Below are 19,009 nucleotides of genomic sequence, written 5' to 3' on the forward strand. Positions count from 1 at the left end.
TTGTTCCCTTCTGCTTGGCTCTGGAACATATTGTACCATATATACTTCAAGTGCTGTCGCTCCCAATCCAAGTGACGGAGCGGATTGGTCCCTCACTTCACTCTTGCCCTTTGTGTGCTCTTCTCGGCTGTGTAGTGCCGAGAGAAGCAGGAATTTTCCATCCTGATTTCAAACAACAACAACAACAACACTTTGTCCAGTAGTAAAGGCTTAAATAATACATTGTCCGTTGTCTCCGTAGTGTCTCGTGTATCATTTTGTCCTCTCAACTGACGTGAACTTTGGTTAATATTCTCGCACATATGAAGTGCTTTTTCCAATCTCCGAAAAGCTGCAATGCCCCTGACTGGGTCATTCAAGTCATGAAATAAAATTGATATTGACATGAACTGAAAAGAAAGTGCAACATCAACCTTCTTCTGCGGGCTACTTCTAATGTGCACCAATGCAGAAGTGAGGCAGATCTCCACTATTCATTTCCTTATCTGATGGAGTGACTGGAGCAGAAACTCCAGCCATTGTTTCTGCTTCGCTCGAATAGATCAAGTTCGGTAGAATTGGATCCTTTTGAAATTTACCACAGCAAATGTGACCGATTCAGCCTGGGCCCTCGCCCTGGGAGCGCCGCTTATTTCATATACACCTGTGTGTGTGTGATTGTCACATGCATGTCACATGCATATGACATGCATGTATGCTTTCAATGACTGCTTCTGCATGCACTTGCTGTCTCTTTGACTCATTGTCACAATGAGCCTTTGGGGAACCACCACCCAAGCCACCCAAGCCACCCACCCCCGCCCTGCACTCCGATTCTTAGTGCGATGCAGTGTGCATGTTCATGTGTGATGAAGTGAGTATAATTGGATTTGAAGTTTGTGCCGTGTGTGTGTGTGTGTGTGTTTGGGAGCGCACAACGCACATTAGACTTGCTAAAATGATTCTCCCAGTATGTGTCAACATAGTTTGTCTTTTTTTCGATTGTGAATAGACACCTTTCTCTTTTTTTGTATGATCATATTCCATGATCTGGTTGATCCAGTCTGTCAATAAAAATGATTGTTGCAATAGGTTGTATTTTTTAGCTTAACCCAGCAAAAGAAAAGTCAATGCATGAACACGGAGACCAAAAGAAAGAGTTGTGATCATCATGGAATGTGACGTTTGAAGGATTTCTGACGTGTCCGCTTTACTTAACCTTGAGTGGATATGACGTACAAAGTAACCTACTAAGGCGCTACAACTATTTATCGTGCGCTTGGGCGGCCAAGAGAAATCCTGCAAATCCCTAAATCTGTCATCGGTGTTGGCAACAAATCAGTAGATTAGACAGTAAAGGAGCAACGAAGGTTAGCGGCTGTGAGCTGAGCAGTCCGCGTGATTGAGATTCTGTTTCAGCACCTCTCGTGTCCTTGTCTTTGATGAGGAGAATCATACTGATGAATAAGTCTGCACCCCCCCCAGAAGATTTAATTAGAGTTGTAGATAGAAGTGCCCTGGTGTTTTCATTGAGGGACTTTTAGGTTACAAAAGGTTTTTAAGCTTTTGCAGCTCACAAATGGGTGATTATTTAGTCGTTATTCGTGTCGAGGATGTTTGTGGTGGTTCAATCTTTTTTTCTTTTTTTTTTTGGTCAATTTTCTCCCTCTAGCCATATTTTCTGATCTGCCTCCCCCTCTTCTGTGTATTCCTGCCTTTTCTTTTCTTTCATTCCTCTGCTTCTCATTTGTCATATGACGAATGGTGCCCGAAGCCCAAACGTCTCTTTTAGCTTCAGCGTTATTCAATCCCATTTGTGAAGCCTATTCTAATTACTGGCACAAAAAGAAAGACACTAATACGTATTCCTGCCAAGTTGATTTCTAAGTTTATTTATCCAACAGTGTTGAAGAATTTGCGGTATTGTTTCTGAGGGCCGCTTGTAGTGTCAACTAACTGTAATAGATTCATTTTTTGCAACAACTGCGCTTTACACGGCCTTCCGTCGTCCATTTATCAGCGGACGAGATTGTCTCAAGGCTTTAGCTTGATATCGTCGCTTATCTTAATTGAAATCATTCGAGGGATATTTTGATTTTGGGATGGCCAAGAGGGACCTCGGTGGGGGTAACTTGGGATTTTCGGCTCTCGTTGTGCAGTCCGTGTCTCTGGCGCAGTTCCAGAAGAAAAATCACATTTCCCCGAATGAAGCCTGCAGCATCGCTTGGTTTTCGCTCCTTTTTTTTTTTGTCCGTTTGGCTTGTGTGTGCAGGGACAGACTGTCAGGAAAGATGGGATGGAGGCAGAGAGAAGGATGGGCACTTAGACTCTGAGTCATCGCAGCTGCTGCAACACCAGGGAACCTACCGTCAGGGCTGTGCTGTGCTGTGCTTAGATGACTAACCAGAAAATACTTAGAAAACCATTAATAGCCCCAAATGATACCCATTGCCTCATTAAAATGGAATGATGGAGATGAAGTATCTTTTGCTGCGACCAACTTAAGCGTAAACAGCTCTAAAAATCAGTCAATCAATCAAGATAAATTACTACTACATACAATTGCCGTCCACTGAAAATAATCATGAAAGTAAAGCCTAGAAAGTCCTCAAAAATGGGAACAGGTGAGTACGTAAGCAGTGGAGTCCACTAAATTGTCCAAATATCAATATAAATTGTGCATACGGAAAATAAAATGGATGGGACATTCTGTAATATTGCTCAGCATCAAAAACGTTGGTGTCAAATTCCATCTGTGGCCATTTTATGGGATTTTTCCTGCTCATATGGCCGACAGGTCAAACAAATGAACCGGTCTTAGTCAGTTTGGCCATTCAGCCTTCCCGCTGCAGACTGAGCGAATGATTGGGCAAGCTGCTCCCATCCCGACAGCCAGCCTGCAAGATAATTGGCGCTAAAGTGACATCTTTCAGGCTGGCTGTCCAAATGGTGCAGTTTGTGTGGAGCATCGATAATATGGCTTATGACCCAACAAGAGCCCACTAGACATGCGTCCAAAGTTCTTAAGTAAAATTAGTATCAACAAATCAACTCTACTTTTGGAGATGTTAAAGATGTTACTTCTATACTTTATTCAAACAATAAATACTGCAAATAACAAATAAAGGAGACACAACATTGCTCCGGAGCAATGAGATTTGTGTATGATGCCAGCTTGAATATTCAACTGGCTGCTTTCCTTGCAATAGGGTCACACGGAGGGGAGGCACACCTTCCCTCTCCATCACTCCTCAAGTACATTTGGTAGTGATGGAAGCTGAGTGAAATGACTCTCTGTGTGTGACAGTGGTGAGAATGGCTCTTGTCAACCGAGACGGCTGTCACTCGGTCACCATGGTAACAGCGTGAATCACGCGTGTGTTGGTTGGCGTGTGGCTCGACATTTAGAACCAGCGACGTGTCTGTTTTGAAAAGCCTCAAATAGAGAGTATCGTGAAACGGCATTTCATTTTTTTTTTTTATAGGATTTTAAAATTGAGATAGAAGTGCTGGGCAATATGTGAAAATTATTCTATGCCAATTATACTACGAGGTAGTCTATGAAAAATGATACAGTATGACAGATCTCCAAATCCAAACTGTTAGTTATAATTTAATTTAATACGTTTCTCATGCATTCTTGCTACTAGCATTTTGCAATGCAGGTAATAAATGAGTCATCGCAAGCACGCGCCCGAATATCCCGAATATGATGCGCCCCTGCCGTGTTGAACGTTGACCCGCGGCACCAGACAAGCCCAATGGTAGCCGTAGGCCGGCGGGCAGCCGTCACACGCCGTTCACTTCCCATCTTCCTGCCAAGGCTTGCCATCTGCCAGCGTCTTTGCACTGCTTCTTTCTTGTAAGGAGGCCAAAACAACACAACCCTCTGGAACACGCCAAAGTCACACAAGTCCTCTGACACCTCCTCTTGCTCATAAGCATGCAGTGACTATTTAGGCTGATGGGTGCTAAATGGCAGTGACTCTCAGCAGCCTTAATTGGAATGACCACGCTCGGCGATGACAATTATTCCGAGGTCAACGGTAGCGAAGATGATGATGCCGGCCTCAATTAGGTTATGCCGTTATGGTGTTTTGCCACAGTCAAAAGTTGTCAAATTGAATTCTCAGATTCAGCCTCATACGCCACGTGAGATTAATCAGCGACATAGTCCTTCAGAATACCCAAGTGAGGCAAATTTAGATGGAAGGACACAAAGACGGCATCTCGTCTGCCGCAGCTATCCAGGGACATCAATGAGACTGAGAAATCGATTCGGGAGACACAAAAGCACCACACTTTTAATTCCAGCCTTGTTTACTGGTGTGGTTTTTAGCATCCCAGATGTGTCATTTGGTGTGGCAACTCAAAGTACTTAACCCTGCCTTTGCTGCAGGACAGGAGCGGATGAAGTCGTTTAATATCAACTGCTCAAACACATATGCCGCAGAGTCTGCTAAGCAGTGAACATGGCAAACATTAGCGAGACAGGTGAAAGCGATAATAAAGAATAGCCCAACAGCTGTTTTCTTTTTTTTTTTCCTGCCCCCCCCCCCCACCCCCCACCCCCTTCCTGTCTATTTAAAGCTGTAAACCAGTTTTGTATTGAGTTGCAGTCGTTTGTCCTGAAGTTAAAGTAGAACGAGTTGGAGGGCGACGCGTGTCTGAATTGGATTTGAGCAAATGGTGATGACAGTGATTTTTGGCCAGTGCACTCTGAAATGTTTCCTGTGCCAGCCAGGGCCACTCATTGTTTGGAATAGCTCACAACAGGATTTTTCACGCTGACACCAAAGTAGTTAGATGACTAACATGAAGAAAATATTTTGGTGTGTGTGTTGTTTTGCTCATTAACTAGGGGCTATGTTATTGCTGTGACTTCGTACCACTTGCACAATCACAATTGTTCTTTGTGAAATGCATTCTGCTACCAAAAAAAAGAAAAGAAAAGAAAAGGATGACAAGGCCTGAAGAGGAAAGTGTACCCACTGCATGGCAGCTTTTTGAGCATGTCAATTGGCTCATTACACTGTGAAACCTTTGGTTGCTGAGCTTTTTGGTCAGATGATCCCATATTATTCCGCCTTATAAATGGTTCTTTTAGTAGAATGCTTTTCATGGTAGGTGCGAGCGCATTTCAACGCAGACACGACGACTGTGTCAGTCTCGTCTTGTTAGGCAGCATCTGCCGCCGCCGCCCTGACTGATCATTTTTCAGTGGCGTGCCGTGCTGTGAATATTGGCAGGACCAGACAGAACAGAGGTGGCTCGGCTCGGCTCGGCTCGGCTCGGCTCGGCTCGGCTCGGCTCGGCTCGGCTCGGCTTGGCTCGGCTCGGCTCTGCAGTGAGTGACTCAGCTGGATTTCGACCTGCTCGTCCCTCTCTTTATGTTTTGCCACTTTTTAATATGCTGCTGATTGTACTCGTGGCTCATGTCTATGCTGCATGTCCAACAAAGTACTCGTATGGAATGGAAATTGACTCCTGAATTTCTTCCTAGGCCATTTTCATCAGGACTTAATCCTAGTCGTAGCATCATCATTTGATTCCAGTCAATAAATAGACGCTGTGCTGATACGTGAATGACGCACGTCCGATGTCAAAGGCTTTGTGCGCCTCCCTTTCAATCCATCTCGGCCTTTTGTTAGATTGCGACCCCTCTGTTTGTTTTCCTATGCATGTGCGTGAAGCAAAGGACGAGGCTTCCGAGCGTTTGAGAGAGCTTGGAATCTGATTCCTGCACTCGGGTTGCAAACGCTGCCCTGTGTGTGTGTGTGTGTGTGTGTGTGTGTGTGTGTGTGTGTCTAGGGACAGGCACTGTTGTAGCCGTGAGCACAAAGAACACTTCTAAAGGAAGAAGTGCCCCCCTGTATGCACGCAGGAAGTATACCTCGCCACACTTTGACGTCACCGCGCTACTCTAATCATGTAACTGGATAACCCAGGATCTCCAGGAGAGCCTGGCCTGGAGCTTGCTTTGCTCTCTATCTTCTACTGCCATCTAACTGAACACATCGCTTATTTTACAACAGACATGGTAACTTTCGTATATTAGAAAGGAAGGAAACAAATAAGGCTAAAGGTTGATCACAATAAAATCATTTGCAGAAGATGGAAATAGGAAGCGCGTGAAAAGCTTTTATGCACACTGCTCACAAGAAACAATATTTATCGCTAAAAGCATGTCATGACATTTGAATTGAGAGGCAAATGGACTTTTTTTTCCCCCTTTGGTGTTGATTTGAGAGCTGTCGGGTGTCTCCCCTGCAAGCCCGTCAAAGTGAAAACAGTGTGAGATCAATGCAGCTTCCCGTGAGGAACCGTGAAGATGCGGAGCCAACGGGTCGATGAGCGCGCTGTCGGCGGGCTGCACTTGTTTGACCTGACGCCGACACGTCTGTCAACAATCCAACTTTGCCAGTCATCTTGACTCAAGTGAATTGGATCATGTCTGTTCCAATAGAAATGGAATCATGTCCGTTTGATTGAATACATTACGTCTATTCAGCAGACAATTTTTGGAATGGCCTTTTTTGCTTTGCACTTTCTCGGTCCACTTCAACAACGGCACTCGAACTGGTCCAACAAAGTTAGCGGCGGGTGCAAATCAGATTGTGTTTGTACTTGCGGAAAGCTAGAGAAGCTGCGAAAAACAGCCAATTGTGGCAAATTGAAGTGTGCCATTTTCAGAGGTCAAGGAGGCATTTGATGCAAACTCAAGTTGTTTGTGTTGTCCTTATCTCCTTTGCAGTTTGTTGCCGCTCTACTATCGGCAAAAGTAAGAACGCATATTGCTGTGGTGAGATAAGCGGACAGAAAAGAAACCACTTTGTCATTTTGTGGCTGACTGTTTCACTTCGAATAGATGAAAAAAAAAAACGACAATTACTTTCGGCCAACTGTTGTTTTCGAACCTGAAAATACCGACAGGAATGTTTTGAAAATAATGTTTGGATGTGACAATGAAGGACTTTACTGTGTCAGATTTGAATTTAGCTGACTGTTAAATTCTCATTTGGCAAATCAAATTGAGCCATGCAGGGTTCACATACGACGTGAATCAGTTCTTTGGTTACTTGCGGCTCACAGATCATCCATGAAATGTGACCTCTGTATGTGGTCCACAAAAACCTGAGCTGAGGCCAGGACAGAAAACACAAAGAGTGTCAATTTCCGAGAGACAACACGACAAGCGGTCGGGATGGATGCCCTGACCGAAAATGGACGACGTGGATTGTACGTCGGTTTGGTGAACTGGCCATTTTCTATTGAACACGGCGAGACTTTTCCAAACCTGAATGGGGATCCCTTTTTATATTCTGCATCATCTGCCTGCCTGGCACTTCATCATGAGAGCTGTTCATTAATAAGTGATGAATCAAATCAAGTAAGTTGCTGAGCGCAATACGCAAAGACATTTTTGTTTCGGAGGCTAATCAAGATGATGACATCATCCGGTCTGGAGCTTCCTTTCTGCTTTCGGCGCCACTCCTGGGTCGGGTATGTGAACCTAAACAAGACGCGATAGGGCGGCTGGCTTTCTCGCTCAGTGCTCAAATCGTTGACTGCACACCTGTTGACTTAATCTTCTCATTGCAGAATTTTTTGTTGATTTTATTTAAACATTAAAAAAAAAATGTCTTTATGGGTAGAAAGTTAAACAGGCAACGTTTTAGGGCAAGGTCAATGTTTAGTTTGTAAAGACGCTTTTGTTCACAGGATGTGTGGACTGCTCGTGCCAGTCACGTGCTCCCTGAATAATTTTCACACACAATCTCTTGAAGTAGGATCGCAGTATAACATGAAATGTTGATGTGGGAAGCAATTAGCCTAATGCTGTTGTGTGCTTTGTTTTGCTCATTTGCTGGATGGCACTTATTTTGCTGTGGTTGGCCTACTATTTACTTCCACTTGATATTTTTCCTTTCCATGTCCGTCTCATGGCACATGCAATTGAGCATCTCAGAAGGAGACTTGCTGTGTTCTGTGAAATTGTGTTGATTTTCTCTTTGTTACATGAATGTTTGGTTGATTGAGTTTAAAAGATGGAGATTGAAGGCTTTTGCAAGCCCCCCTGGTGAGGTCTGGCTACACCGCAGTGACGTCAATTTGAATGGCACAGATGACATGAAATATCCATTTTTCAGAGAGAGCCATTAGATGTATTCACATTGTTGAAGGTCTCTTTTTTTCTTTTGCCTCCTTTTTCCAGTTGATTTTTTTTCTCTCTCGTATGTGTAGCTTGCTAAAATGAGTTGAAGCCCCAATCACAAGCAAACTAGATTGCTGGGATTGCGCAACGTTCTATTTGTATTACGATTCTTGGAAGACTAAAAAAACATTTGTTGTTGAAAAGACATCATTCTTTTTTGTCCCTCGCTATTTTTAGCTGCTTTGAGGTATCACGCTGTATAAAAATGGCCGACACGAGAGCAGCGCTTTTATGTCACGGCTTGTACTTGCGAGATGAGTGGCCGGAGCACTCAATCACTGCCTTCAAGCATGCAAACTTGTTCTTGTCAGGCTATTAAAAACACCACTTGATACACAAGGTAGCATCATGTTCACAACAGTCTCAGGCAGCCCCATATTGAGTTGAGTCAGGTCAAAGGTGCAGAGACAATTGCAATTTGACAATCATCAAATACATCCAATGGTCTGTCCACTTGCAGGATTTCTAAATACATAAAGCAGTCAATATTACTGTCCAGTATGATGAGGTTTATATTAAAATTGTGCCACTGCGCTTCCTCTTTATTGCCTTGCCATTTGTCCACTTCACATTTGAAGGTCAAATTGTAACAAGGACCCACCCCATTGCTTTCCCACACCTGATAGATCAAATGTGAAGACTTTCCCCAAATCTTGCGTGCCATGTGAAATGCATGCATGCATGCGATGCGATGCATACCGGGCCACATAACTGATGGGAATCCGATGCAGTAAGTCACTGCCATCTTGTGGCTGGCTGCAAATTTCTCCCCCGAGAACAGCCAGGGCGTCCTCTAGCGTATACACGAGTGTGGTGTCGTTGATGGTTTGAAACTGTCTGCTGCAAGATTTGTGGTTTTAACAGGATATAAATAGTCCCAGTATTTTTGTGTGTCCAAAATGCAGCAATATAATTATTGTTTGGGTTTGTGTTGTAATGCTACGCTTTACAAAGAGAGTTTTTGATTGGTGGTTTGTTCATATTTGAAAAGATTTCTAAAATGAAAACCTTCCATCACTTTCACTTGGCAGCTATTGAAATACATGAGGATTGTTGTTTTATAGAAGCTTACAGTAGACTGGCATCGGGCACAGCATGCCAGATGCCACCAACACAAGTCTGACAACAAGCGAGAGAAGGTGGAGACCTCTAGACAAAATTCAATCCTGCACTTTGATTTGAAATGAAGACAATGTATCTTTAGCTCAATTGAGCTCTGACGTCAGTGAATGTTACTCCCCAAACCAAATAATGATGATGAGTGACTCCACAGTCCACAGAGTCCAGTCCTGATCTTGAAGGTTTCGCTTTACGCTGACAGGCTGCACTGAAGGGAAGAAGCGCTCAACCACACAACATGAGGAGGAACTAGTCCAGATTGAGCTCAGACAAGAATTGCATGATGTGATGTGATGTGATTTGACATGAGGTCAAGAGCGAGTGTCAGGAGGTCTGAATGTTTCTTTTCCAGTGCCCATGACTGGTGGATCACTTTTTGGAGCCATGCTTATGATGTGTCGCTATGGCATGGGTGAGTGTGATTGTTTGAATGGATTTTCAGCTTGAATGGCAGGATGTGTGTATTAATGCCTTGCTGAATTGTGTGACAGACGAGCCGCTTGTCTCGAGTTCCTGCTAGTGTGTCTGGGATTCCACGTGTGTCAGCTAGTGCGTGCCCGTGCACGTGTCCGTGTGTTGGGGCAATGTACCGGCGTTCGCCTTGTGCCAGAGGAAAGGTTCATTTTGACTTCAGCGAGGAAGTCATCAGGAAACTCCATGCCGCCAACCATGGCCACGCTAACAGGTTAGGAATGTGGCCTCTGGGCTTCATTTAGAAGCACTTTGATGAGAGAGCGCCATGTACACTGTTTCAGGTTTCTGCTTGCATCCGTTTGCCTGGAAGCTGGGAGATATTTTACATGATACTGAGGCAAAAGCAATGACTCCATGTTTTTTTTTTCAACAGGGTTAGAGAAACTAATTTGTAACTCCAACTAATTACTTTGTTCTTTAAAAGCAATTTGCCCAACAGTAGTCACATCATCAATAAACACCGGTGATCTAATTCCATTGGCAATGAAATAAATTGGCATGCATACATAACATCATTATTGTATTGACGTGATCAGTCTTTTCTTGGCAGCTGCAAATGGTGACATATTAGCCGATGACATATGGTCGGTCGCTACTTTGTGCGGATTCAACTTCAGGATGTCATGCATTGACACTTGACCATTTGTGTTTACCCGAGAATGTCTGTTTAATCAGGTTATGGAATAAATGAAATGTGAAAAAGTAGGCTAGGCCTCCCCTCGTGAGGACTGCGGGTATTCTGTCTCAGGTGGACCAACATGAGATAGGAAAGAAAGAAAGAAAGAAAGAAAGAAAGAAAGAAAGAAAGACTTTGGATGGACTCGTTTGGGCTAAACAAAAGTATTGATGCTTTGCTACAATTGTAGAAAGAAATCAGAAATCCTGGAAAACATTCTCCATCACATTCTAAACTCATTCATTGTCAAAGATATTAACCGGCTTGGCAGTGAATGTGTTATCAATACAGTATTTTTGTCTTTATAAGCACTTTGGTCGATTTGATTTGGATATCTTTGATGTCATTTAACGCCATTTCTGTTCCCCAAACCTGCTTGTGAGCCACCGTTTCGTGGACAAACTGATTGTGGCACGTGGCAATATGTCCATTCTGTAGCTTCTTGCTGGGAAGACTGACAATTTTTTTCTGATTTTCATTCAGGAAAAATCATGACTGAACCTTTATCATGAAGGTTTTGACCCGCTGTCTTCGTGTGACACTCGACAGGGTTTTTCCATAGATGGACTTTATGCGAAAGCATGCGCGAGTAATATGAGTAAGAACGGGTTCCCAGACAAATCCAGCCGATTACACAGAAAAGACTCTTTGTTCCCAAGAGCTGTCTTTGTACTGTTATTCCAAGACTAAATGCTTGGATATCCTTCTTTTGTCTGCTTAAGCACACTGCAGGGCAAAATGCAGCCACAAGATCAATGATTATTTTCCTACCTTTTGCTAATCACCAAACAAGCGCAAAACTATTTGCTAACTGGAAGTGAAAGAAAGAGCTGATGACTGTCACTGATGATTTGCTTTCAAAAAATGTCACACCCAACACAAATGGTCTTGAAATGCAAACACACTCACCGTGTGAGAGCTCCAAAAAATAACTGAGTCACAAAAGCATCAGAAGTCTGAGGCGCAATCTTTGACGTCGCTTTCTAAGGAACTTCTCCCTCTGACACCAGTAAAAATGAAAACTTGCATCCTTTCAGAAGCTAAAATGTATGTTTTTGGGCCACGGAACAATACAAACCCATTGGTGATCCCTTTCAAAGGCTCCCTTGGCAATTTCTTCTCAAGCATCCATATTTGTGTCACACATGAATGCCTGGCTGAGCCAATGTGTGTAATATTTAACTGAGTAGTCTCCGTGTGATTGTCTGACATCAAACAGGAGATTGAGCAGCCAGGCAGGCAGCCAAGCGTGCCAAGTGCAGGCATCCATGCATGCATGCACGCATGTGTGAACATGTATGTATGTACTCTATTGCACTTTGATAGGAACCAGGAAACATTCAGAGCATCTATCCCATCAAGAGAAACAGCAAATAGTATCAGGGTCAAAGCATTTTGTTTGGAAATGACCTGAATGATCTGGTTGTCTTTGCAGTTTTGATGTGGAGAATGGCCCCTCAGCCAGCTGCAGTCCTTTGGACCCCCAGGCCTCCCCCGGTTCTGGACTTGTCCTGCACACCAACTTCCCAAATCACAACCAGCGCAGAGAGTCCTTTTTATATCGCTCGGACAGCGACTATGATCTGTCGCCCAAGTCCATGTCACGGAACTCGTCCATTGCCTCTGAGCTGTGAGTAGAAACCTTCAAGTACTGGCCACAGTCTTATTATCGTGATAATTCTGTCTTATTTTGACTTTGGGTGTGAAATACAAAATGGCCCCCAGAATTGAAGAGTGGATCTTTTCCTGTTTATTACAGCGAGGGGACTCGCTGGGTCATTTTAGCTTCTGTCCAAGGCTAACGTGGAAGTATTTCAAAAGCCATCAACAGCGAGAAAAAAAAAAAAAGCATTCCAACACATTTCTTAGTACACATTTGTGTGTCCTTCCAGACATGGTGATGACCTGATCGTGACGCCTTTTGCTCAGGTAAATATTTCCCCATCTATTGTTGAAAATTCTCTCTCACTGAGGAACTTGTAAGCTTGAACACATTCAATTGCAGGAAACTTCTGTCATTGGTTTGGATTGTGTAACAAATGTTCCCAGTAGAAATCATTCAAATTCAATCAAACCACTCAGATTTATAGAAGAATAAAAACAATCGAGTGTGCTTTTACAAAACATTTGATAGACGTGCTGTAAAGTTGGAAAGGAAGGCTGAAGTCAACTTTACGCATCATTTAAAAATTCTTATTTGTCATCCGAGTGTGAAATTAAGTTTATTGCGATATACTTATTCATGTTTTGAGGTGAAAGACTAGCTGGATTATGGTGCTTAACTCATTTTCCATACTTGCAATAGTAATTCGATGTTTGGATGCATGGAACATAGTCTTGTAAAAATATTGGATGTAACTTCCCCTTGAATGAATGTTCTGTCTAACTAGATACTCCAATGGACTTCAAGCGGAAACTATGAATTAACCAGCGCTAAATAAATGCATGATAACTCATGAAAATCTATATTTCATGTGTCCAGGTCCTGGCAAGCCTTCGAAGTGTGAGAAATAACTTCACTGTACTGACCAATGTCCAGTGTGCCTCCAGCAAGTAAGTTAGTATATATGTCAAATGTACTCCCTCCAAAAAAAGTAAGATTTGCAAAGTTACCATAAGATGGCACTGTTGGACTTATGTTGGCTCCAGCTTTCAGATTTTGGTGTGCATAGACAGAATGAGTTTGGGGAGAGTTTGAAGATCCCAATATTATACTGTAGTATATTGAATTCCATCTTGAGCTATTTTGACAAATAATTGCTTTCCTTTTTTCCAGGAGGTCTCCCGCTGCTGCAAACCAGCCTGCAGTCACCAAAGTGTGCCTCCCAGGTAAGAAGCTCACTTGAGAATTTGGGATGAACTCTTCTTTATTTCTCATTTTTGAATGTACATGCTGTTAGTTATTATTGCTTTTCCTCACATGGTGACAAGTTGAATCCCATCTGCGTTGTCTTTGTCATCTGCATCACGACTACAGCCAAACTATCTCGAGCATACGTCGTGATGCGATAAAGCAGCCGGCTGAGCGATAACAGAAAGCTCCCTCTTTCAGCATGTGATGTTTTTTTTTGTTGTGGCATTTACGTGCGTCACTGAAAGGCAACATCACGTGTGAACATGCAGCTGCAAAAAAAAAGAAAAAAGCTCGTCAGCATTTGGAGGTTCATGACTTTTACATTTATAACTCGTAAACTAAGATTTGAGAGTTCAGTAGAAAGACACTTTTTTTATTTATTTATTTATTTATTTATTTTGCCCGACTTTTTCAGCTAAATTGAAAAGAAAGTCCGCATGACATTGGCAGGAAGTTTTTTTTCCTCTCCTCTCAAATCCTTTTCCGTAAATGTTTCTTTAATGCACTGTAGATATTGGAACGTGTGTGTGTGTGTGTGTGTGTGTGTGTGTGTGTGTGTGTGTGTGTGTGTGTGTGTGTGTGTGTGTGTGTGTGTGTGTGTGTGTGTGTGTGTGTGTGTGTGTGTGTGTGTGTGTGTGAAGTTTTGAGTATTTCCTAGAATGAAGCCGTGATGATTTGAACCTTTATCTGAGTATTTGTGATTGCTTTTGGCAAGATGGGCCTTAAGTGTGAGTGCTTATTGTGACACTGTGTGTGTGTGTGTGTGTGTGTGCGGTGTGAGGCGGTGTTCCTGTGGCTCCGCTTGACGTCAGTGTGCCTTTCTGCGGCTTGTGTTGACTTCCTGTCAAAGCAGATGGAGCAAGTTTTCACTTCCTCCATCAGAACCGCAGCTCATCAGGTGCTGTGTCCCACTTTTGTGTTCAGGCCTGCTGTAAAGACAAATGAGGCGCTTTCTTAATTATGTGTTGAACATATCTTTATTACTTTCTCTATAAAGGATAGATAGAATTTTTTTGACCAAAATTAAAAGGCTGACGCACAGAATTGGGTGAGTGTGTAACATAAAACAGGGAAGTTAAAGTTTCTAAAGTTTCATCATGGTATATATTGAATGGAGTTCATTCAAACATGTAGGCATGAGTTGCATATGACTAGAGGAAGAAAAAATGGAAAATGACATCATGAAGTATTTTTCTTTCAGTGATACATGCGCCAGAACAATGAACAACAACAGCAAACACCTGCTTAAATCAGGACTGAACTATGAGGAAATGCTTCCACCATTCACATAAACACAGGAGCTGTTCAGCTTTTGCGGGCGGGATTCAAACGTTTTTTTAGTTACATGAGTTGGTTATTTATTTTTTGTTAATTGATGGCGGTACAGTTGCTCAACATCTGGCTGATCATCGGTCATGCCCAGCCCAGCCCAGCCTAGCCCAGCTCAGCCCAGCTCAGCAGTTCCGTTTCACCCTTGGCGTTTGTACCAGTCAATGCAAATACACAAACGTTCATCTTTTTTTCCGAAAATGGTGCTTCTTTTTTCTTCTAAGCCATATATCTCTGTCGGAGGAGGTGGGCAGGATGTGTCAGACAGGAAGAGAAGATCAGATTGTTCCTGTTTTGTTGTCATTAACTGTTGAGACTTGACGGAAGCTAAGAGGAACTGTGTCTAGATTAGTTTTGTTTGTGTGTGTGAGTGTGTGTGTAGACATATACGGAGGTGTTTGTGTGGACGAATGTGTGCGTCAGCGCAAAGTAGAAAAATAGGATGCAGTGAGACAAACGTTCATTGTGTCTGCCCACACAATGCACACATTAACACAATGTTATCATACGTAAGTGCACAGGTGAATCACAAGTCTAAGCACAAAGATCAAATGCTAAACTGCTCAATTTACTACCAATAATAATACATAGTAATAATTCAATCAATAATATATACAATAAGAATCAATCAAACAAGTCATAAATTATATTCATAAATAAACAATGCAAATTCAAGTATGAGAGGCATACCAAAAGGTTTTCTTCTAACTCTACACCACTTCCGCATTCATTCATTTTGTGCGGTGATGTCACCACATGGGCTTGTGGTAAAAAAAAAAAATAAAAAAAAGGATTATGTAGCAGGGAAATATGCACCATATGTTGTGTGTGTCAAAACGGATTCACTCTTTGACTCACTTTGCTAGCCACTTCATATCGCTCGCTATACATGTCCTGCTGAAAGGATAATGTGCCGTGCCGTGCCGTGCCGTGCCGTGCGCTTCATAACAGGATCAGGAAAACATTGTGCTCCATCCCCTCCCTCAACATTTCTGTGTGTGAGAACCTGTCACAGATTTGACCTGACTTCCTGATGAAGTCATCCTCATGACATGAAATGCTCTCATACAGTATGCTTCTCTTCACCTGGCCTGACCTTCATTCACAAATTTTCTCCATGTGTGTCTCCATCGCAATCTTTTTATCACATTTTCCGTCACGCTAAAGATGTTCTGACTTATCACACACACTAATCTTTCTCCACCTGTGTAAACAGCTCTAGTCAATACATTATGTGTTGAGCCTTGCTGAAAGTAGACTTTGTTCTTCACGGTCTATGATATTCCGTCTCCCTCCCCAACATTTACACATTTTGGAATTCGCACTTTTGGAGAAAATGAATGGTTGCAGAAAACACAGCATAAATACATCTTTACTTGTCATGACTTTGCGTCTCAGAACTGGTGAGTTGGTCAGGACCAGAGTTTTTGCCTGCTGGCTTCACTATTCAACTGAAGATCACAAAGGTGAATGCGCTCGACTTGAAAGACTGGAATGACGAGGCTGGAATTTGCTTAAATGAATATTGACAGGCCACAAAGTTCTAGCAGAAGGTCCTTTGGACATTTAAGGCAAAGCTGGAACATGTTGACACGTTCTTTAAGTTGTGTGTGTACATATGCATGACAGAACACTTTGTGCAATATGGATGAGGCTCACCTGAAGAGACTGATGTAAATCCTGAGACTTCTTTGCTCTTTAAGGAACATAGCATAGCATCTCCGTTCATATGTATGGAGAGAAAACATGTGAGCTACTTGTTGGGCCAGATAAGGGTTGTGCACCATTTCTATTTGACCTGACCTTTCCCTTATCTGTTCCCAGCACTTCACCTTGAGCTAAACGCCGTAGGTCAGCATGAAATGGACAGGAATGTGTGTACGTGCTGAGTGTCAGGCCATCTTTTTTTTTTTTTTTTCTAAAGGTGCCTCCCACAGTAAATAAAGGTATGGAAATACATATTCCATACTATTGCTACTTGTATATCTATTCCTATGAAATTGTTCTCTATTTTATTCTGCAAAACGTTCTTACACATATACACTCAATAGTATGAAAGTGATTTCAGAAGACTACTTTTGAGTTCCTGTGTTTTAAATGATTAAGTCTTGGTTGTAGGTAAATGTGGTTACTTATCGTTAGTGTATGATTTTTTTATGAAAGAAATAATGAAATATGAATAAACGCTACCTCCTTCTAAAATGTCGAAATAAATGTATTTCATTGGGGGGGCTGGGGGTGTCTTGACAAGCAGCTGTGGTGGTAGTTGACACTTACCTGACAAATGAAGTGTTGATAGACTCGTCTGCTCTGTTGTAATTTATGCTACCGTCGGGCAAAGGAGCAGTCCAGAAAAATTGAGCGTGACCCTTGGGCCGCACAAGTCAAATCATCAAACTGCTCTGTGTGTGTCAGCACTCTTCTGGCTATGCCTCGCAGGTAACACAGATGTGCTACGCTGAAAAGTATTGTGTATACAGCGCAGGTTGCTTTGCAAAATGCACCTCTCATCCTCAGGCCTGCGTTTGTGCGCGTGAATGTTTACAGAAGCCTTGTTTGCACAAACGGTGCCTCCTCGCATCACTCGTTCAACTTGTGTTTGGACTGTAAAGAAGTGAGAGGCTCCCATTTGTGTGCGTGTGTGTGTGTGTGCACGCACACTTGTGACAGATGTGGGTAGCTTTGTGTTTACTCTCAGAGAGGATGTGAGGAATATCTCATCCCTCCTTTAAACCGCCTGCTCTCTGGCGCTGGACACATCTAAGAAGTTGTTGATATGTTCTGACTCTTGGCAGCAAAGTGACATCATCACCACTTCTCAGCCGAGCTTCTTGATGCTACGAGCTGCACTATGCGCTTGTGTGTAAAATGCGTAACAGTTTACAGAGTCACAACTTGAGTCCATATCACCCAGCTGTCAGCTAAGAAATGTTGGGATTTGTTTTGGAGACCATGATGGGAAGACTACAACAAATCAATAAGAGAAAAGAACATTGCATTGTCACCTGTGTTCATTGACCAGTTGAGGAGGACGATGCTGTTTTTTTTCAGGGGAAGCAAGTCCAAAAAAAAATCTTTACATTTGAAAGAAAAAAAAATTTTGAATTTCATTTTGACATTTGTTTTTGAAATTCAGTTAGTTTTAATTTTAGTTACTTTATTTTTATTCCTTTTTTTTAAATATATGGAGTATCGGTCGAGTGCAAGATCTAGACAAAAAAAGTCACCAAGTATTATGTCAAAGTAAAGCAAAATGTCAACAAATCTTAAACCTTCCTTCTATCTGGATGTAAAGCAATACAAAAAAAAATTGTTTTACTATGCAATACTTGCATGAAAAGATTCCTGGAAGATTCAAAACAACATCAGGTGTGATTTCATGTGGATAGATGTCATAGACATTCTGTTTTAAGATGGCGTTCCCAACATGCTTTGGGTTTCATAGTAAGGGCCGGTTACGTCACATCACCTTATCCGCAAATTACAATTTGATGATCTGTTTTCTCATGCCCAAGAGAGGTGTGTGTTATTATTAGTAAGATACAGTTCATGGTTTAAGCGTGGAAATGTAAGCAGCAAAAACAAGTCTGCAATGTCATAAACAAGCCAAGGTGCCTCCTCATAGCTTAGCTTTCAAAACATGTTGACACCAGTCAAGTCCATCCAAGTGTAGGGAAATTCAGAACAATCTGAATGATGTTCATTTCAAACATTCCTGTCAAGCCAACAGTAATGGAATCAGGTAGCAATTACGTCACATGTTCAAACCAAATTTGAAAAAAATATTTTTAAAGGGTATTTTGAAATGTTTCCATTTTAAAAAAAAGTGTTATGATATAGACCATTGATCCTCTGTTGAGAATTCCTACTCTTCACTTGACTCATTCAATTGAAGCCAACGCACAGCGGTGATGAAGAAATCCACGTCAGGTTTTATCGGCGTCTCTCCCTCCCCGAAAGAGAGCGAGGACAGCCTCAGTAAGCTTTCCAGCCTGTATTCTGCAACAATTTGAATTATGCCATTGACGTCAGCACAGTCATAAAATAGACGGCAGTTCTTCCCCTCAAGTATTCCCTTGCCAGCAAGCCTGGCTTGGCCTGTTCAGCCCAGCGCCACACACACACACACACACACACAGACAGACAGACAGACAGACCCTTTTGTTTGGGTATTTTGGAACCATCGGTCCCCTCCCCTTGAGCTCAGCGTTATTCTTTGTGGAAAATGACAAAAAGGTGACTTCCAAAGAAGAAGAAAAGACATTTTACTGCTCAGTGATCTGCATCTGCATGTAATGACCTCCGTCAAAATGTGCTTTGTGTTTAGGCGGGGGGCAGTCCACGGTTTTGAAGCAATGGGTGC

At 42.5% G+C, this 19,009-nt stretch overlaps 1 protein-coding gene across 4 annotated transcripts in view; it reads left to right on the plus strand.

The window, feature by feature from the left end:
• The window catches only part of pde4ba (phosphodiesterase 4B, cAMP-specific a), a 46,733-nt gene that overhangs the window by 12,515 nt on the left and 15,209 nt on the right, over window positions 1-19,009 (plus strand). For all 4 annotated transcript variants that reach the window (XM_085927364.1, XM_085927365.1, XM_085927366.1 and 1 more), the window contains 4 exons: window positions 11,899-12,093; window positions 12,356-12,392; window positions 12,946-13,016; window positions 13,240-13,292. In XM_085927364.1, coding sequence (XP_085783490.1) covers window positions 11,899-12,093; window positions 12,356-12,392; window positions 12,946-13,016; window positions 13,240-13,292 — 356 coding nt within the window. The remainder of the gene's footprint in view (window positions 1-11,898; window positions 12,094-12,355; window positions 12,393-12,945; window positions 13,017-13,239; window positions 13,293-19,009) is intronic.

The sequence above is a fragment of the Syngnathus leptorhynchus genome, chromosome 13, assembly GCF_054491065.1.
Source record: "Syngnathus leptorhynchus isolate UIUO chromosome 13, UIUO_Slep, whole genome shotgun sequence".
Classification (NCBI taxonomy): Eukaryota; Metazoa; Chordata; class Actinopteri; order Syngnathiformes; family Syngnathidae; genus Syngnathus; species Syngnathus leptorhynchus.